This window comes from Perissodus microlepis, chromosome 17 (genome assembly GCF_051167445.1).
Source record: "Perissodus microlepis isolate ML-2025 ecotype Zambia chromosome 17, ASM5116744v1, whole genome shotgun sequence".
Taxonomy (NCBI): Eukaryota; Metazoa; Chordata; class Actinopteri; order Cichliformes; family Cichlidae; genus Perissodus; species Perissodus microlepis.
The window spans coordinates 30,909,199-30,931,291 of NC_140477.1; the positions used below are offsets into that span (position 1 = coordinate 30,909,199).

General features: G+C 40.9%; 1 protein-coding gene across 1 annotated transcript in view; it reads left to right on the plus strand.

The window, feature by feature from the left end:
- Positions 1-1,018: 1,018 nt before the first annotated feature.
- LOC146369892 (ephrin type-B receptor 1-like) overlaps positions 1,019-22,093 on the plus strand; it is a 130,156-nt gene continuing 109,081 nt past the window's right edge. Inside the window, exon 1 of the mRNA XM_084910377.1 lies at positions 1,019-1,413. Within this exon, the coding sequence (XP_084766503.1) occupies positions 1,320-1,413 (94 nt within the window). The 5' untranslated portion in view covers positions 1,019-1,319. The remainder of the gene's footprint in view (positions 1,414-22,093) is intronic.

Consider the following 22,093-nt stretch of genomic DNA (forward strand, 5'->3'; position numbering starts at 1 on the left):
GAGTTTATGAGTGTGTCTGAGATCATTGTTGTGATGAAAAATGAAGCTGTTTCTAACCAGATGCTTTCCACATGGTTTTTCCCGATGAATCAAAATCTGACCGTATTTTTCTGCATTCATAATTCCACCAATTTTGAGAAGGTCACCAACGCCACTGGCTGAAATGCAACCCCAAACCATGACAGACCCTCCACCATGTTTTACAGATGGCTGTAGACACTCACTGTGGAACATTTCTCCCGACCTCTTCCATACATGTTGATGATGATTCAAACCAAAAATGTATCACTTATATTCTTTGGTCCATAGGACCTGTTGCCACTAATTTCCAGTCCAGTTTCTGTGTAATTTGCCACACCTCAGCCACCCTTTCACTGCGACTGTTTCTGATGAGGCAAACAGTAGATTTATTATTTTGTCCTCCACTTTCCTCAGTTTTTTTAAGGATACACTGCACACCATGCCAAGATATGCTAAAAGCTCTTTGGAAAATGTGTAGACACAACAGTGGTCTATCCTGTAAGTTAGGTGCCTTTTTAATGCCAGAATAGCTCACAGGTCAGTGTTGAGTGGCTTAACAAACTGAAAATGGTCAGGTACAAGGACTGGACTGAAAATGAGGGGAAAAGCAGCCAGTGTTTAAAGAAAAACAGCAATAGTTCTCCAGAACACTTTAAATTTATGAGAAGATGTGGCTTCTTCAAACCAAAATAAAAAGAACTGAGACGTGCGTGTGTAGGGAACAAGCGGTCTCAGTCCAAACCTTGGGGAACCAATAGCTGAGAAGCATTGATTCTCCTGCTTTATCAGGAGGATCGAACATCATTATTGCTGCAATATCCTTAAAGACTCTTGAGAAAGACCACAGCTCACAACCCATCATAATGACTCTTCAGCAATTCAATGTCACAGGACTACAGTCACTGCAAGGTTTGATTAGTTGCTGTGCTGATCCTTGACCACTGGGTGCCGCTGTCCCGTCACGCCAGCTCGTCGTGCTGTGGGATGGAGGCAGTGGAGGGGAGACCTGACCATTGGGCATTCATCTTGGGTCAGGTGGAAAAGAATGGGTGATTGGTTTACGAGCAACATTCTCTGTCCTGATTGGACGGAAAGGTGTGCGACGGTGAGAAGAGAGGGAGGTAGATAGGGAGAGAGAGAGAGAGAGAGAGGAGAAGAAGTGTATCCCCTTCAGCACTCGCTGACTGTGCCGGCTCAGCACACACTCACACAGACTGAAGACTGCGATGTGACTGCTTACCAGAGGAATACAGCGTGTTCCAGTGGGGATTTTTTCTCTCTTCTCTGTTAGCAGGATAATGGGAGAGGACGGACAGGGAGTCAGACTGGCCATGCCGGCCACTTGGGCTGTTCTGGTTCTCTTCACGGTTACTTCAGTGCATGCAGTGGAAGGTAGGTTTGCAAACCAGGGAGCATCTTTTTGAGTGCTACAGTTGGCGCAGGGTGATTTAATTTATGCACAGTGGTTGAGCAGAAGACTTCTGAAGATGTAACATCAGCTAAGCTTTCTTATCCTTAGACATTTGGAATTTAACTTTATGCAGAGCTCCATGCATTTTTGGAAGAAACTTGAGACTGATGGAGGATTTTTACCACAGTAAGTTTTCTGGTCCTTCATGGTGAGCTGGGTGTGTTTGGGGTTTAATATGAACGCTAATTGCCTTTCAGCAGTGGGCCAATTAGTGCTTTATTGGGAATACTGACAGTTATTGCTGTGCACGCATGCACGAAATGACACAGAAAGTAGTCCCTTTGTGCTCTTCTAATATATTCCATGTTCTACTTTTATACAGCCTTAAACATCCAGCCTTTCCAGGACATGAAAAAGGACATAAATCACATTTAGTACTGCCTTTATGTACATGACACGTGCATAAATTGTATCAAGTTTCTTACAGGGTCCATAAATGTCTGTTGCCATATTATAAAAATGTGTGTTGTTTAGTATCAAACATTACCATGTTTCTCCCTCCTGAGTGCACTGTTGTAGCTGTTTTATCACACAGGCCACCACTCACCTGTGAGCAGCAAAGTGAATCATAATTATAGCTTGCAGGTGCTCACCAGCTCCTTGTAGCTGCTTCCACCTCCCCCGCTGTTCCTTCTGCTGCTCCTCCCTACAGTGACCTCTTGCTCCTCCCTGCCGCTTCCCCGCCTGAAGCGCCATCTCCCCACGCTCGCCTCCAAACATCACCTCATGCCTCTTTTGTGTTACCGTGAACCTCTCCCAAGTACGATCTCTAGCAACTCGTCTCAAAAGCATCCCGTTGCTCCTCTATCCCTAACCCCTGTTGCTCCTGTAAGCCAGGCATCACATTGTTATTGCTCCTTCTCCACAAGCTTCACCCGCTGCTCCTTATTTTTACTTCCCTTCCAGCACCTCTCACTGCTGGTGCTCCTCTCTGAACAGCATAATTTTACTACCGCCTGCCATCTACTCCTGTTCCCCCTTCTTTTTCCAAAGATCCAATTTCTTCTACACCCCAAAAAAACATCTTCTGCTTCAACCTGCTTTCCCGCTTGTCCTCTCCAGACATGACCTATTTTCCCTAAAGGATCCCAGCATCGTCTAGTCTGCACATCATCACTTTTCTAGTTGTTTTCATGAACTTCTTTTACCCCTCTCCACACCTCTCATTACAGTCCTGATGTTCCTCCTCAAGAGTTCCTCCTCTGCTCGTCTTTCAGCCTTTCTTTCTGTTGGTGTCCCTTCTTACCCATGGACCCCTTGCCTTTGTTCCTCCCTTTTCTCCTGCTTTTTCCCCCTCTCTTCTTCTCCCGTTCCTTCCCCTTCCTCCTCAAGCATGACTTCTTGCTCCTTTCTCTGTCTCCTTCCCAGCAGGCATAACCTGCTGTTTCGGCCTGTTTGCTGGTCCCTCCTCCTGCTGTTTATGCAACACTTCTCCCTTCACCTGCTGCTCTTTCTCACACTTCACCGACTGCTCATGTCACTCCTCTGACATCCCTACCTGGTTCTTCTTCTCGCTGCTGCTCCTCTTCCTCCTCCTCCTTGTCATATTCTCACCACTGCGGCTTTCCCAACCTTCAAACAGCTAAACCAACCATGCATCGAATGACTGCTTTTGCTTTCTTTTCCTTCTCCATCCACAGTCAGCTTCCACTCCCTCGTCCTCTGCTGCTTCTCCTCCTCCTGCTGCTGCTGCTGCTGTTGCTTATGGAAGTGCTAGATTAGTCTACTGCTGTGTTTTAATGGTGCACGTAATGACAGGCTTCGTACAGACTCTTCCCCATTATGAGACATGTAAATGCATTGAAGGGCAGCTCTATTTTGATTAAACAGAATGCTGTTGCAGTGTGTGTGTGTGGAGGAGGGAGAGGTAGGAGGTTTAGCTGGAGAGAAGAGACAGATAGGTACAGTGTGGGTGGTGGGTTGTTTTGTGGTCATGGTGGCCTTTTCATGGTAAGTAGGTGCCTAATGAACTGATGTATAAGCTGGTCGGAGTTTGTTGGTGTTAAAAAGAACCACAGCTGACACAGTGACTGTTATTATCTGTGCTTTGTGTACACTCTGTGTGTATTTCACCCTATACATCAGACTTTTTACAGCACTCAGTTGATGCTCTAAAGTGATACCATTATCAGCAGAATATATATTGGTCTTTAAATAGCAGTAAACTGTAGGGCAGACAAAGATGCAGTGTATTGCTGAGAGTGACGTCTCATTCTTAATCCATAGGGTTTAAAATGATTGAAGCTATAACAGCTCCAAATATTCTAGGAATGCTATCCACAAGGTTTAGTGTTGTGCCAAAAGCACATTTGTGAGGTCAGACAATGATGTTGGACGAAGAACTGGCCCATAGTCTCCACCCTAATTCATCCAAAACGTGTATATCAGGCTGAGGTCAGGACTCTGTGCAGGCCAGTCAAGTTCTTCCACACCAAACTCGCTCATCCATGTCTTTATGGACCCTGCTTTGTGCAATAGCACATAGTCATGTTGAAACTGGAAGGGGTGATCTCCAATCTGTTACCATAAAGTTGGGGGATGAAACTGTCCAAAATGTCTTGGTATGTTGAAGCATTAATTGTTTGTTTCAATAGAACTAAGTGGCAGAGCTCACCTCCTGAAAAACAACCCCACACAATAATATCTCTCCTCCACCAAACTTTACACTTGGCATAATGCAGTCAGACAAGTACCGTTCACCTGGAAACCGCCAAACTGACACACGTCCATTGACCAGAGGGAGAAGTGTGATTCATCAGTCCAAAGAACACGTCTCCATTGCTCTAGAGTCCAGTGGTGGTATGTGTTATACCACTGCTTTGAATTGTGCTTGGTGATGTAAGGCTTGGATGCAGCTGCATCGTGGAAACCCATTCCATGAACTTCTCAGCACTGTTCGTGAACCAATCTGAAAGCCACATGGAGTTTGGAGGTCTGTAGTGACTGATTTGGCAGAAAGTTGGTGACCTTTTGCACACTGTGCACCTCAGCATCCACTCATCCTGCTCTTGGATTTTAGTAGTGAGAAAGACTGGACTTGCACATCCTATCACAGTACCACGCTGGAATTCACTGAGCTTCTGAGAGCAACCCATTCTTTCACAACTGTTTGTAGTGGCAGTCTGCATGCCTAGATGCTTGATTTTATACACTTGTGGCCATGGAAGTGATTAGAACGCTGGATTTCAGTAATTTGGATGAGTGAGTGAATACATTTGGGAATATAGTGTATACCAGGGGTAGGCAACTCCAGGCCTCGAGTGCTGGTGTCCTGCAGGTTTTAGACCTCACCCTGGGTCAACACACCTGAATCAAATGATTAGTTCATTACCAGGCCTCTGGAGAACTTCAAGACATGTTGGGGGTGTCCAAATTCCTGGGTTGCATCCTCCTGAGGTTGCATTTATAGGCCAATTACGTCACAGCGACGCAACGAAGGCTGTCCAAATTCGTAGACTCCTCTGAATGCAGCCGACAAATGCGTCCTCCTTTTCCCCGAAATTGAAGGATGGGTCGGGTGTGTTCTTCGTGGCCCACCATATCCCAGAATTCATAGCATGGCCCAGCCAGTTTCCAACAATGGTGACCGCTACTCAGTGTTAATATTACTCTTATTACTCTTTCTGGTTCACAAAATAAACTTTTAACGTATTTTCAGGCGAGAATGTAGCTGTGTAAACTTCAAATATCTGCTCGGTTTATCAAGACATCACGTTTTTGGAGACGTCTGTTACCCACCAGCTTGATAGCTAGCCGGGAGCTCGAGGGTCAATAGAGCCGGCGAGGAGGGCAAACTCCCGTCACATCATTTTCAGATCACCGCGGTCTTTCGCTACTCAGGTTAAACGTGATATATAAGCCACTTAGATAACTTAAAAATGTTAGCGTTTGGCTTTTTTCAGTGTTTTATTTGTTCATGAGTAAATCGGTTTGGCTGATATTAAAGTTATTAGATTAAATTAGATAAAATAAAACTTTATTAATCCCCTGGGTGGGTTCCTCCGGGGGTTTTCACACAGCTGAATAAACGTCAAACAGAAAACTGATTAAACAGAAGTCTGAGATGGTCGAGAATTTATACCAGTGTCCTGTTATATTTTAGATAGCAAGGAGCAGACGGCTGAGTTTATTAAACTCCACCGAGACAGCGGTGATGCAAAACTGAAGGCTAGATCGTCCAATTTCACAGCCGCTCACTTCCGGTCTACCCGACCTTCTGAGGACCCAGCCCACGTAGACTGCGAAGGACGGGTCCTCAGGAGAATGCAGCCTGTTGAGAAGGTAATTTAGGCATTTCAATCAGCTGTGGTGGATCAAGGACACGTCTGAAACCTGCAGGACACCGGCACTCGAGGCCTGGATTTGCCCATCCCTGGTGTATACTTTAAAAAGTATTTAACTCTTATTTTTATTATCAGTCAGTATCCTCATTAATAAGTCACTTGATTAATCAAATATTGCAAAAGCTCAAACATTTGAGTACCAAACAAAAGTATAAATGAATAGCTGACTCTAGTCAAAATCCAAATGAATGACCATGATCCAAAACACTATATAATCTTTGTTATTTTTGTATTGGGCTACTGTACATGAACTCTCTTTAGGAGATCAACTGTGTTGTCACATCTTGTTTTGGAGGCTCAGTGTCAGCAATTTTCTAAAAATTTTTGGAGCCAGAAGTGACCATATTTGGACCTGAGTGTAGATTACTAAGTTATTTGCTAAGGCTGGAAAGCTCTGTTAGCAAGCTGAATCCTAACAATATGAAACATTGCCAACAGTGCTAGTGCCAACAGATGGTGATTGCTGCAAAAAAGACTTTTGGTGCTATAGAAACCTGTGGGAAAAAACCCTTTCTGACTTGGCCTCCATAAAAATGTTCTTGCTGAGTTTATGGTTCACTCACTCATTTGGGGTTAAAATGAATATAGTGTGAGGTTTGCTTTGATTATTCTCTGTTTTTAAAAAACGTTGATTACCCTGGATATGGTCAGTGGTTATCAACTTGTGATTGACAGGTTATTAGCCAATGAGCCAGTGGTTTCACTGTTCCTTCCACGTCATATCTGGTCTTTTGAAACCAACTTGGTGATGGTAGAATGGTTTATCTTGAGACTTCAGAACGGCACACAGAAACCAGCACTTTATACTGTGTGTGAGTGCAGCGCTAACCCATATTGTACCAAGTGTTGTCCTTAGTGCTAATTGGAATACTACAATTTAATCCGCCAAAACCAAACTCTGAATTATTGAACAGTTGTGTCATGGCTATATTATTTCTTCATCAAACTGCTGCAGAAGGCACCAGCACCATAAAATGGTCCAATTCAGCTTAGCTTAGCTGAGTTGAGGCCTAGCTAGCAGACATCTAGCCTAGCTAAAGAGCTACAGCCATTTTGTTTGCTAATGTGTATTACTTTACTGTTTCTGTTGTTTTTACGCAATTTCTTTTAAAAAAAAAAAGACAAATTAAAGGACTAGCTGGATCTCACAATTAAATATCTTCCTCACCGGTTCAGCTGATATCCATCCATATATCTCTACTAATCAGGGTAGACTAAAAATCATTCAAAGCTGTACCAGGTTATGATTCTGTGCTATTCCGCTGGTATAAATACAAATGACTTTATCTTTTCCCAGTGCCTCTCTCGGTTCCCCTTCCCTCTGCTCCTCTTCTATCAGTGCCACCACACAATTAACAATTAGCATTATAGTGGGAGGATAGCATTATATGAATAGCAAATACAGCATTAAATTGAACTGAATTATAAACTCTCTCCTCCCCCTGAAGCATCCATTAAGTCTAACAGCATTTCTGGCAGAAACCTAACTATAACATATCACAGTTAAGTAAATAGGCAAAACTCTGCATTGCATAAACAGGACCAAAATATGGTTTGCTCTTTTCTTTCTTTTTTTTGCTTGAAAAATAACTAAAATAGGAAATCTCTAATGCAATCACTTTATCGGCGTTGTATTTGTCAGATGTGTTAATATTTTTACAACAAATACCAGACAATGCGTCATTACACACTTATTGATCTATACTACAGATAGCTGCAACAATTTCTTTTTTGCCCCAAGCTGCTTTTGATATTCTTGAGAAAGGTTGTTTTTTTTTAATCTTGATCTGCTGTTTACAAAGGTAGCCATGAGCAGCTTTTTAGAAGTGTGAAGCCGGGCAGCTTTTTGCAGACTTGATAAATATCGGCGATGCAGGAAAATATGCCAGCATGCCTGAAAAAGTCTGCATTGGACACACAAATGTGAGTACATTATTTTGTTACTACCTGCCATTTATGTCGTCTGAAAGTGCTGTTCACTGACCTTGGAGTCTCAGGGTTTTCACCTATTCAGCGAGCCTAGAACGCAGTGCAGTAAACACAGCATTTGACCCTGTTATTTTGAAAGTCAGTGCAAACCCTGACCCAGCGGATATTGTTGGGTATAAGTGCTACATATCCCACAAACACCCACCCACAAGCCTTGGGAGGGGTGGCAAAGTCATCTGTGTCTGAACCCAGTGCCCAGTCAGCAGCAGATTCTCTCAGTGAAGTTGCTGATTTGTGTCAGTGTTGAGTGTCGAGAGGTCGACGAGTTAATTTCCTTTGCCTTTGAAAGAGCTGCTGTGTGCTGTCTAATTAGAAATAGCACCACGTGTCCTTTCTTTTCATAAACTATCCTTTCCCCTGAAGCCCAAACACAGCCATCCTGTGCCCATCTGCCACCTTTTGTGAATGCTAAAGGTTAAACATGGTAGATGTTGTCTTGAATGGTGTTGTTAACATGACGAATGAACAAATGATCTCCTTGGGTAAAGCTATCATGTCTTTATTGGAAATAGATATGCAGATGACCGTGCTGCTACCACACACACTCTCAATCAGGCAAACTCACACACATACACACACACACACACACACACACACACACACACACACACACATATATATATATATATATATATATATATATATATATATATACTGTAGCCTGCACCATGCTTTGTCTGCTCATGTTTTAAAGATGCTGTTTCTATATTCTTCTGGTGACAGGTTAGCAATGTGACAGACAGACAGTTGAACTGGGAAAAAGTAGAAGCTTGGAAGCAGATCCTTTGCACCAGTCCCGAGGCTTTTACTCCAGTGTTCTGCGGTCTACTTTTCCTCAGGGCCTGCTTTCAGTATTAAATATTTATTTCCTCACAGCATTCAAATTGTTTCAGAATAAATTTGCTTTTTCTTCCTTCCTTGGAACCTGTGGGATTATTTACCTTTTGCAGAGAGACTCAGAGCCCCGGGCTTTGGTGCTGTATTTCCCACGGCGAGCTGGGCATTAAGAGGCAATTTTAGATCAGTCAGTCTGGTATTAGACACTGCGCTCCTCTGTAGCCAAAGGCTGTCAGACTTAACTATCTCAGCTTTCGGTGGTTCAGGAAGTCATTTTTAACAAAACAAGCTCAGTGTTTACTGAGCTGTGATTAATATTATATTAGTGCGAAAATATACCCTTAACCATGAATCTTCACACCTTGGCTGCAAATTTTCACACAACTCAACAGTTTTGTCCTTCTTTTCAGGAAAAAGTTGCTGGTTCTCTGCATCCATAATGAGTCACATCAGTTACAGGGGGGGATATATATATATATATATATATATATATATATATATATATATATATATATATATATTTTTTTTTTTTTTTTTTTAAATGTGTGCTTTTGGCTGCATTTTCATACCAAATGTTTGGGTCACATCCCTGTCTGATGGTTACAGATGCAGTCTGTACAGCTTGTTCTGGGCTTGAGGAGTCCAGGTTGGGTCTTAAGTGAAATTTTAAATCCCTGAGAGCACTGCTTGGCAAAGTTACGAGTCTGCACGAGCAATTTGTAAGTAAAATCCAACACTTACAAAGCCTTTAAATGCTGCAAATTTCTCCCACTTATGAAAGCCATTTCATAGATCTCCAATTAAAATGGGCCAAACATGCAACCCGTAGATGTGCATGAATATGCATGGTAAGAATGTGGCACCTTATGCATCCTTCAAATCTGGCATACAGACATTTTCTAGAGGCAGCTTGATCGTTCATCTTGTTTGCATTCCAGTTGTTATGTTCCTGTCTGTGATGCTTTCATTTTATAGTCAGCTTCCTGTCTTTTGTTTCTGACATTTAATAATAATGACTGCGATATCACTGCTGAGTTGGTTTACAGATATGTGTGATAAATTAATGTTACCGGGGCTATAAATAGCCACAGCCATGTGTAATGGTCTTGCTAAAAGACAGCTGTTCTGCTGTTTGGATCTCTGCTGATGTGAGTCAGTCGGTGAAACTCCAGTTCACCATGTCATTGGCAGTGAAATGGCCACAAGTCTTAATTTTGCACATATGTTTTATTGATATGCAGCCAGTGGGTTCGAGTCTCATGCTCCCTGTTCTGCAATGACTGAGATTAATACACTCAAACCAGGTGTACTGCAGCTTTGTGGCTTTTTGTTCATGTTACTTTTCACGTTGACTTTTGGGTTTGAGATGTTCGCTCCGTACCTGGATGTTGTGGAAAGTTAAAGCTAACTTGAGTGGAATCAATAGTAGGCAAAGCAAAGTATTCCAGACATCCTTCCTAAACATTTTCTAGTTCTTCCTGGGGTATATTAGATGCTCTGAGGCCAAATGAAATATATAATCCCTACATCAAAGCTCTGGGTCTCCTCCTAGCAAGGCATGCCTGGAAAACCTCCAAAAGAAGGTGCCCAGGAGGCACTCCGACCAGATGCCTGAAGCTCAGCTGGGTCCTTTCAATGGAACGGTGACTCGACTCAGATCTCCCCAGATGTCTGAACTTGACACCCTATCTCTAAGTGTAACGTTACTCTCACTAGCAGACAAACATGTAGACAGATATGAACACCACGGATCAGTGTGTGTCTGTTTTTTTTTGTTGTTGTTTTTGCTTCTGCCACAAACTTTTACATAGATTTAAAAGATAAACTGCTTAGGTTTTTGTGGTCTGAGATTACCACACTGTGACCTCATGAAACACATTTCAGGAATTGATAACATTTCACACATGTGTCATTGAAAAGCCCCAAAAAGGCTCTTTAGTGAATACAAATGTGAGATACTGTTGTATAACAACTTTTGTGGAGGAAATCAAGCTTTGCTTTCTGTGCTGTTTGGAAAACAAAGAGCTGCAGGATTTCATTCCCCAGCTGAATGTCTATTTTAATATACTGTATATTCAAATTCCAATAGTTATTCACAGCCCTAATTTGAGTGTTATTTGCCAATTCAAAATGGAGATGTGAATGAAGCACAGCAAAGGCTCCTCATCAATTGTAAAGCAAAATCCATGCAGATCATGGTTGGTGCCTTGACCCTATGTTCTGTAAATACTATGGATGCCATTCAAACTGAAGATATTCATTATATGTTCGAGAACTATGAAAACTAAATAACACTTCTGTATTTTTTCCAAAGTCAAACTTGAGGCCCAGCTTTATTGCTGGAAACAAACCGAATTTACAATTAACCAAACAAGAAAATGCTTACTTGCAGGGAGCCGCACAGACAGCCCGACACACAGCTTACGACAATGACATAACAAAGAACAAAGGGAAACTGAGGCCATAAATCCACAGAAGGTAATTAGTGAGATGAAACACTCGGGGGAAAACAAGACACATGTGAAGTAAGTCAAACTAATGACAGAGGAAACAAAACTGAACATAGTGCACACAGGACAAGAGACTCAAAATGAAAAAAGGTAGCCTAAACATTGAGAGGGAGACATAGGCTACGTTCACACTGCAGGTCTTAATGCTCAATTCCGATTTTTTGATCAAATCTGATTTTTTTGTCTGCTTGTTCACACTACAAATAAAATGCGACAGCAAACGCGCTCTAGTGTGAACGCTCAAAGCGGCCCGCATGCGCAAAAGAAGACGTCACACACAACGCGCTCTGTTTAGACCCAGAGCAAACAATATTGTTTGACTGATGGCCCTTAATATAAAGACTTCGGACTTTACGTTTCCCAATTTTTGCTTTAAGTTATTTTGTTATTTACATAATAATGTAAATAACCTAATAATTATCCTTATTGCTGTTTTAGAGAGGAGCGGTGCTTCAAAGGATAGTTGCAGATTTCTGTCAGAATCTACAGATTATACAGTACAAATAAAATGTTCACGTTGTCTTCCCAACAGTTTCACTGACATCTGGCCAGGAAGCATTCGCGATGTCTTCTCGGGCACTTCTCCGGCGCTGATAATTGGCGTCTGTCTTGTGTCAGTGACGTAAAAGACGGATTTAATGCGACATGACCGTTCAAACAGCAGTCGCTTTCTAAAACATCAGATATGTATCGGATTCAGTACCACATACGAAAGTGACCCACACTGTCATAGCATGATCGGATATGGGTCGCATAGGGTCGGATTTGATGCGCTTTCACCTGCAGTGTGAACGTAGCCTAAGACTTGATCTTGACACTAGCCAACTACTACATTTCTGAAATCATGGCATCCCTTGTATATACAAAGGATCTCGTTTGGAAAAGGTCATTAGTTAAACCATTTATCAGTCAGTCAAATTTGATTTGACAGCTTTCAGTCAGTTTTTTAGGTTATTTGATAGAAAAAAAGAATATACTCATAGATAAGTGTGTAGTTGTGTCTTCCAACATATCGATGAGAAAAATCTTAATACTTGGTTGCACATTTAGGTTTAAGATATCAAGGTTCAAAGCTATGGTTTATCATCTGAGAAGGGATGCCCGTAAATATTGGCACAGTCGACTTTCCCACACGGAATGAGTTGCAGAGAGAGGGTTTTAAAAGGAAAGCCAAAGTCCCCTGCTTTCTGCTAGACAGGCAATTGAATTTAAAAGTTTAAATTTAAGCCTTTTGATCTCTCTTGGCTTACTAAAACATGGTCAAGGGCATGATGCTACAAGTAGTTGTATCAGTAGTCTTACAATAGATAAGTCAAAAAACAATTTCACCTCCTAATATTCAAATTTGCAAATATAATTTCCAGAACAAAAAGTAACAGCATATAACTCCTAAAAGCGTGTTTGTCCTACAGTGGCCACCATAGCAAGAATAATGCATTTGAATTGGAAATGTGCAATCTCCTGACATCTAGTGGTGACATTCTCCACACTGTGCCTTTAAGTAAAATTAAAGAAATTGCTTTCTTTAATCATATCATTATAAACTATGACCAAGTGTCACATGACATTTGATATTGCATAGACTGAATAGTTTGTGGCTCATTAAAACGGTCAGATGACTGATTATTATTAAGATTATTATAAGAAAATGACTTAAAGGTCATCTTGAAAGAGTGCATTCATCGTGGAATGTTTTAAAGCTTGGCATGGGAAAGTCTGACTTTTCTTTAACTGTATAAAAAGTGGTCTGAATAAGAATACAGGATAAATAAGCACTGCACTATATAGCCTCAGTATAAAATCCACAAGAACCATTTAGCATCTAAACCACAGTCGTTTCAGACACTTAATTAAACCCACCCTTTCTCTTCTCCAGCTGCCATTGCTGACACGTTTAAAGAAGCGTAAATTGATTTTAGTGCTAGAGATAGAAAGAGAGCACATTACAAAATGCTTCACTAGATAACTTCCACAGGTTATTTGCATAACAAACCAGTCTAAATAGATTATATTTCTCAGATATGAAACTATAATTGATACCGTTATGGGGAACAGAGCACTGGTGAGAATAAAGGAATGAAAGAATCCTTTGTTTTCACCTAAAATTCTCCCTTTCTTTTCACCAGGGTCCATTATACTGTCACTTCAACTAATTTGCAGCTCAAAGAGTCACATCAATACACCGTCTGTTAGACAGACGGCAATGGCATGCTCTTTGAGTTGTGCTGTCTTCTGTATTGATTTTTTTTCCAGCATGCAAGGTAAGCGATAGCATCAATTACCCTTTGTTTCAGACAAAGGCAAAATAAATTCTCTTCACTCTTATGGTTAAAAAACAACAACAAAAAAAACCTTAATTTACTTTGGCCTCAGGCCCCCCACCATCTGTTAAACCAACCAGCAGAGCTGAAGAAAGAAAAAACACCACAGTATTTTTGGTCAGATCTAATCTGTATTTAACAAAATGATTGTAAAAGTCCTCCTTACACACACGTATATACTACCACTCAAACGTAGCAAAGAAAAAATGATAAATAACTCTAAATATGTTTTATATTGTAGATTCCTGAAAGTAGCCAATTTGCTTTGTTGACAGCACTGCAAACCCTTGGCCTTCTCTCAATAAGCTTCATGATCTAGTCATCTGAAATGGTTTTCACTTCACAAGTGTGTGTTTGTGTGTGTGTGTTTGTGTGTACACATTGCATACGTATAGAGAGGAAAGGTGATCCAGGGGATTGAAAGGGTGGAACTACCACAAGACAAAAGCAGACATAAAGGAAAGCTAAGCACATCCATATCAAGGTCAGCCCAGCCAAATTCCTCACCTGTAGGACTACGACCCGACTTTCCTACCAGTCAATACCAGATAGAAACAGTGACTTGTTCTTTTGACTGCTCCCTTTAGAAACTGCAGTTGGTCATTTGCCTCCATCTCATCCTATCTTTGGCATCCTCCCCTGTTACACTAACCCTCTGCATGTCCTCCTTCACTACATCCATGGACCATCTGTGGGTCTTTTCTCTTTTCCTCCTCAGCTCCATCTTCAACATCCTTTGTCCAGTGCAGCCACTATCCCTCCTCTGCACATGTCCAAATAGAAAAAGTGAAATGCTGACAGTAAGAAATTCTACAAGTGGACAGCTCAGCTCATGGCAGTTTAAAAACTGGCCTTAAGCACTAGATCCATAGATGCAGGTTTTTACCACAGCAGACAGTGCCCAGGCTGGAGGCTTTCCAAAGATGCCCCCGAGACCTCAGCACATGGTGGCAGGATATAAAATGGAAGCTGGGACAGTCTGCATTAAGAGGCATAACAAAGTGGGATAATGTACAGCAACATCTGTGTCACGGATGGATTTGAAGTCCCCAGGTGATGGGTGATGTGTCCGAAAGTGGCTGAGGACAAAAAGGCTAAGCTCCTGTGACAGACAAACAGCTCCCAGCCAACCAGTCAGACATGTTGGTGTTTGACAATGAGCAGAAGAGAGCAGTTGTGATAGATGTGCTAACCCAGTTGACACTAACATAAGGCAGAGGAAGCACTGAAAAGAACCAGTGTCCCCGGGTAACAACTGGGGCAGATGTAGAAGGTGAAATCCAAAATCCAGGTGCAAAAATCTGAGCTCTCTGTCCAACAGAGTGCAGTCCTACCAACAACTAAGATACGACGCAGAAACCTCAAACTACTCCCGGCAGAGAAAATTGTATCCATTAGCACTTTACAAATTAATAAATGGCAATCCACGTTAAGGAAAAGGCTGACAATCTGCCACAGTTTTCTTATTTTCTAAGAATCAAATGAAAAGAAAAAGACCTGTTAGTCAATCTATCAACACCGATGGAATACTGATTCATACTTCGACACAAATATACAATTTTGTTTGACAGTCTACATGTCTTCCCAAAACAGCTGTGTCCTGTAGCTTTCAGTAAACATTATTGAAACTGGAGCATTTACAGCAGTAAGGGAGGGTATGCGGGATTTGTGTAGATTTAAATACAATGCTCGTGTTAGAGGTAATAAAGAAGCTTGTCACCCAGTGAAAGAATATGTCTGCTTTTAAAAAGGTTTCAAACAATGGCGCTCTCTTGTACATCGCAGGAATATACATCAGGCACTGACTATACAGAAGGATTCACTGTATTTCTTTTGTTCTGTTTTTTTACCGCCGCGTGTTGCATACTGCAGCTCTGAGCTTTAGACCTTTATAGCTCAGCATATGATTGAACATAATGGCCCATTATTTATTTGCTGGTTGTGAGTGGGCCCTCTGCCAGCCTCTTCAGGGTTCCTGCCGTGGGCATATGGTCTCACAGATAGCCGTGCTGGATATTAAGGACTGTGTCACCATTGGAGCAAAAAAGAAAAGAGGGAGAGGACATAATGGGCGAGATGACACACATCGGTTATTTTGCCTCACCTTGAATGAGAGAAATGCATAATAAAAAAAATGAATGTTTTTTTTAAATTTAATGTCGATGTTAAGCATTGTGGTTGCAGTTAGAGATCCAAAATAGCATCAAGAGAGTACAGGAGACTCACATTTCCACTCCAGATATCTCTCTTTCAGTCTTTAGCCTGAAAAAGTAGAAAGTTGTTTTCAGGTGTTACAAGGGGTCGCTCTACATCACGTAAACACAGCCCACTTTGATTCTACGTGGACTAAAGAAACTCCCTGTTCTGTCACTGCAAGGAAGTTCAACCACACATGTAATTCCTTTTAATGAAAGAAAAAGGAAGTCCCGAAAATTGGCAGCTTATCGTCCCTGACTGTCTTGTCATTATAAAACAACGTTTTTGTTAATTCACAAACTTTCTTTACTGTAGACATATTGTAAAAAACAAAAAGTTTAGTAGCAAGTGGAAAAAACAGGAACTTTTCTGTCATTTAATAGTTTATCTACTACTTGATTTCTCTGGTGTATATGAAGGGGGATAAAGGAGGTCAAGTCCAAAATGTATGCACTACGCCACATTTCCACAGTTGGCCAGAGGGCCAGGTTGGAATCTTTGCTGGGCTGATTCTGGCGCCTGGGCCTTATGTTTGACACACCTATATGCTTGAGCTGGAAGAGTGTAATTTATTTAACACAATTCAGTGGGCTAGAAACAAAGTATTGTGCTAGTGTTCATCTGATACTATTATCAGCATCAGTGTCGATGTATTGATCTATCTTTCCTCTTCTACTTGCTTTTTACTCACCAAAAGTCGGCATGGTAGGAACTGTTTTTTTCTGTCACCTTTGCATTAACAAGACTTTTTTTTGTCGTGTTTAAAAATCACTTTCTGGCTTTTGCATTCATTTGAAAAACTGTGTCATTTTACTCTTCTAGCATTCCACCTGCACAGTCTTCTGTTCCTATTTCAGTTTAAACCTTATCAGCTCACGGTACGTTGACCAAGCGTCTGTGCTCTTTTATAGAGTTACTCGGCTTGACACTCGCTTGGTTTCATTCGCACCTGTCTTTTACAGCCAAAGGCTTCTGTTCTGTTGGCTGCTAAGCTGCTCTGTTGGAGCAGTGGGCCATTCAGTGCTTCTACTTCAACAGAAGGAAAGTGACCGCAGGAAAAAGATAGATTATTATTCAGGTCCGACACGTGTAGTCTCGGTGTCAACTTTTGTCTGGCAAAATGTCACACGCGTGTATCGTGACCCTACAGACTATGCTTTTGATGGGTTTGTATTTTCCTCTTGTTCTCCTCGCCAAAAATGTTAAATAGCTGGGGCAAAGCAAATACCATGGCAGAGGGGGGACAGCTGAGGGGGAGCACCAGAGACAGTTTTACTTGTCTGCGGTTATGATAGCGAGTCTCCTGAGATGTGGAGAGAGGATGGAAAAGGACAGAAAAAGAGTTAAAGCAAGAACGAGACATATAAAGACAACGAACCCAGCATTTAGTCCTAGGCAGTTGACTATTTGGCGCAGAGAGCCAGTAAGTGTCAGGTCCGTCCCTCTAGGGCCCATTTTAACAGGTTCTTTGTATCTGAGTGGTCGTATCAGGCTTGTAATCCAGCCAGACAATTTATTACTGCTGTAGAAGTTGTATTATAAAGCTGTGAAGCATGTGTGTGTGCAAACAGTAACTGGAGTACAAAAACCTCTTTTATCAGCTTAGGGTGTAGGCCTATTGTCCCATAGTCCTAAAGTAGCAAACTTTAGATCATGATTCTTCAAGATTTAGTCTTTTAGATGAATGGAAATGAGAAAATTAGAGTTTTAAGTTGTGATTGAAGTCCTGGTTTTAAAAGGCCACATACAGTATACTGCAAATACAATGTAACGTGTCTCAAGTCCCTGGTCCACTGATACAAGTGATTTCAGAATAACAATTATTTATTAATTTTGACTCTGGTCTGAAGTCCTGGTGCTGATACGGAGTGCGGCATATCATATATATTATGTTTTTCTTTTTCTTTTTTTTCAGGTACAACCAAATTAACAAACAGCACACAAAATAGTTTTGCAAAAATTAATTGCTGAAAAAAGTCAATCCGATATGCGATCACATTGTAGACTGATTCCATTAAGGGACTCCATATTAAATTCAGCTTTACAGAGTTATTATCATACATTGTTTACTGTACAATACCCTTCTGGTTTATTAGTATCATCTAATATTCAAAACATTATTGGTTTTGAAATAAATTGAATTGTGTAGACTCTGGAATGCACCGTTATTTAACTTTTCCTAGCTACAGTGTGGTGGCACGTGGATTACGTTGAGCACAAACTGTTTTGACCGGATGAATTCATGAGTTGCTCAAAAGGAAGGAGGTGGTCAGGGAGGGTTGTGAAGCAGAGTTCTCATAGTGGACTTGCTTTGAAACTATGTCTTTAGTCATGTCTTACTTTTCCATCGTCAGTCTGCAGCAGCAAGGATGTGTTCGGTGAGTTCGATTGATGGTGTCTCGTAAACCTAGCGGAGTTTTTATCAGAAGTTTAATCTTTTCTGAAATGTTAATTTGAAATTATGCATGTTAATTTGAAAGTTTGGAAATGTTTGCCACTCGCAAAATCCATAAACTGCATTGTGATAGAAACTCCTAATCAAATTTTCTTTACAGCCGTGGAAATGTTTGCTGCTTGAAAGTGCCTGTGCAACAAACAGGAGAATGTGTCATTTTTCACACTTTGGTTGGTGGAGTCGCTAAAAAAACACAATTGCTACATCAAAAGTCTGTAAAAAAAACATCTACAATAAACTACTGCAGGTCATATAAGCTTCAAGAAACTCAGCTGACAAATAGACTCTTGTAATGACTGGTGACAGTGTAATAAAACATTTCTTAGTAGTCAAAAATGTGAGTTGGATGAGAATCGGTGATGGAGTAAACCTCATACATAATTCACTCTACATTGCTCAAATAAAGTCAGAAAGGCACAGGAAAAAGTAACAGTCAGTTGGAGACCTGATTTATACCTCACCACTGACAGACTGTTCTTCAAGACTCGCACAATAAAAGATAGCAAGTGATGAGTGGCGAGGGAAGTGGAGCTGGATGCACCTGCTGTGGTGAAGTCCTCAGGGTCAATCCAGGAAGAGGCAGGAGCATATTTCTGTGACAGCAGGTCAAACCGTGCGTGTATGCGTGTGCGCGCGTTGACTAGACACCAGCACTTGACTTTGACGACCCTCGCGCCACAAACACAGTAGCACAAACTTCACACTTGGGCTCTTTGCATCCATCTCCGTCCTTCCTCATACCCCGTCAGCAACTCCTCGGGTTTCTCCCCGGAGAAGCAAAGCGGTCAGCAAACTTAAAACTCCCTATCCCTAGGCTAAACACATCTCTCACATAGTAGAAATTGTTTAGACATGCGTGGTTTACCTTAGCTTGCGTGCAAAATATACTCAGTCATCCTCACTGACTCAGAAAATAGCTGTGACAGCTCACGATACAGGTGACCTTTAATGAACTGTGCTGCTGAGGTTACACCCCTCGTCTCAATCTGATCTCCTCACCTCTGTGACTCTAATCTAACAGCTTTCTGAACAGAGAAACAGGTTTTTGAAGAGTTTTTCATGGCTATTCCGTGCTTGCACTTGATTTTGCAGTACCACTCTAAAAATGTGTAAAAGAGGCCTCTCAGCATTTCATTAAATAGCGGGGGGATCTAAAATGGTGCATGTACAAGCACTTCGTAGCGCTGTGAGGAAAAAAAGTGTACTGTACTGTGTGAAAGAGGAATGCTCAAATTTAATCTCATTTAACTTGTTCAATTTATTTACGAGTTTATTGATAAACTGCTAGTTTAGCTAGAAGTGGCAGTTTGAGTTGTGTTTTGCTCTGTGGTCCCAAATGGTCATTCCTTTCAAATGTGTGGCAAAAATCACACATCATTAATATTATAGATCAAAGTGAGGTTTCACACATTCTAGTAAACCAAATGAAAGAAAAGTCTCTAACTAGCCTTAGAAAATGACCTTCAACAACAATAATATCGTAGTTTTTTACTACATTAATATTCACTGCTTTTGTTTTTAGGGTCTTTAACACGCACCATTTGTCTCAACCTCTCAGGTTTAACGTCATTGATTTGCTGTGTTATGTTCAGTCTATGTTCAGGATGACAAAATTGCTTTTTTTCCCTCCCCCCCTATAAAAACTTTTCAAAAGCTACAGCAGTTCGATATATACTCTGAAGTCTGCTGGAGTATTTATTACTGCTGTAATGCAATGTTTATTAACTTCAACTGAGTTTAAAGCTTAAAAATATAACCAGAACATTTCCTATAATATTGTAATTTAAAAAAAAATAAATGAATATGCATAATATTCCCCGGCTCACGTATTCCTCTTTAGACACTCAGTCAAACAAAACAGTTTAAGATGCCAGAATTAAATCCCTTTCAACTTTCCCAACTCTACCATTAACTTTAATATTTAATATGAAATATTTCAAAGTGAAACAGCAAAAATACTGTAAATTTAACAGACTTTTGCAGTTTAAAAGTCAATAAACATCTGAAAATAAGGAATCGCTGGCTGACCAAAGACCAAAAGTCATGGCTGAATAATGCAGTGAATGATGGTGAGGTTGAGGCTGATCTTTACACACAGGAGTGTGATTGTTCTTCTCTGTCGGTCCATCACAGCCGCTGCGCCATCACTTGCAAAACCAGCAAACCGTGCAGACAGCAGCGCCGATGCATAGCTGCAGTTTAACGAGTTAAAATAATAAGCTGCTGACCTTTTAGGGAATTCTGATGATGATCATTTTTGTGGTTGACACTCAGTAGAAATATTTCTAGATTTTTCTGTGAGGTTTTGGCACTTTGAGTCTTTTCATGTCTCCTTTATTTAGTTAGTGTAGTTTTCACATCGAAACAGCAGTTTAATGTAAGCAGGTTTAATGGAAACTCGGAATGGGACGGGATCTGGATCATCCTTTTATGTGCAGCGTTATCTCGACTGTCACGGGATCGCGAGTGCTGAATGTGAAAGTCAGTTTCGGATTTGTTTTCTGTTTGTTTCTGTAGATCATTTCAAAATGCAGCACTAAAAATCAGAGGGATAAATTTTTATCCCCACCATCCCCTCTGGAAAATCACACTCTGCCTATATTAACAGTTTTTAATCTTATAGCAGCAACAGCTTTAATGGATGCCAAATTTAAAACAGATTATGGGCCGAATACCCATGGCACATGCTTTATTTTCTCTAAAGGATGATGCTAAATGAGAGGCTGAATTACAGCAAGTAGTGGACAGAGGATAGTCTGAATTGTGAGAAGTGTAGTAAGCTAAATGTTACTTGCCTATAGAAAATGATTTGTCTTCATTGGTTGTAGCCTTTAAAAAAAAAACATTTATTTTTGTCATTTTTCAGTGATCGGTTTCCTCAAGAATCTGTCTTTCAACATAGCACTATATCATTCCTTGGAAAGGTTTTTACCTCTTTTAGGATTTAAGCCTGCAGTCACTCCACTATCACATTATGGTCTAGTGTATTTGATAGCATGTGGTTGCACACTGACATGAGCGGACTTCACGCTGTGCGAGCATGTGTCTCTTAGCCACTGTGCACATTCTGCGTTAGCATAAGGCGTCTGCCCGAGCCAGCGGATGTCTCTCAGGCTGGCTTTCTATGGAAAACCTGTCGACAGATTGACCTGCTGATAGATTAAGACTGTCGGGGGAGATACAGCACAGGCCTGGAGGCATGCGGTCAGCTGATATCTTTTTCTCTCTTTGTTCATTTCCGTCTTTCTCTAGCTGTCTCCGGGGAGACAAGCGGAGACACATGCTGACATGTGATAAACAGATCTGTGACTAATGGTCTGCTTTAATAGAATACAAATGAGATGATTAAACAACCTCTTTCATGCCAAGGAAATAAACTCCGCTGACGAAATAATGCTTGAAGCTGGATTCTGTTGGTTTTTCTTTATATAATCATATTCCGTCTGTATAATGAGCGATGGCATATCAATAACAGAAATGAGCAAGTTTTGTTTTTGCAAAGTTATGATCAGGACATGCTCTTACTAAAATTAATTATATATTTATGTTCAAGTTACCTTGTCAGTCACATTTTTCCTAATAATTCTTCAAATTCCAAAGTTCTTTTTGTTTGTTTTTGCCCTGTTGTTTCTTCTGGAAAACCTACCTAGACTACAGCTGTGTTCTAATTATCCAATATATAGTATTTGCTACACTAACTAGTAAACAAGTGGAGACAGCTGTTGCATTTCACTACATGATTGCACACTGCTACATAATTATGCATTGGATATTCGTAATTATTTCTCTGGCTAAAACAACAGCAGAACGTGTCCCCTCTACTTATCACACAATTGGAGAACAAATGGGCTTATCTGTTGACTGAGGCTGGAATTACACTTGCTCGCGGACACACCGATCCAGTAGTCGGCTCTTATTTTACTTTTTCACTCTGCTCGTACACACTACAC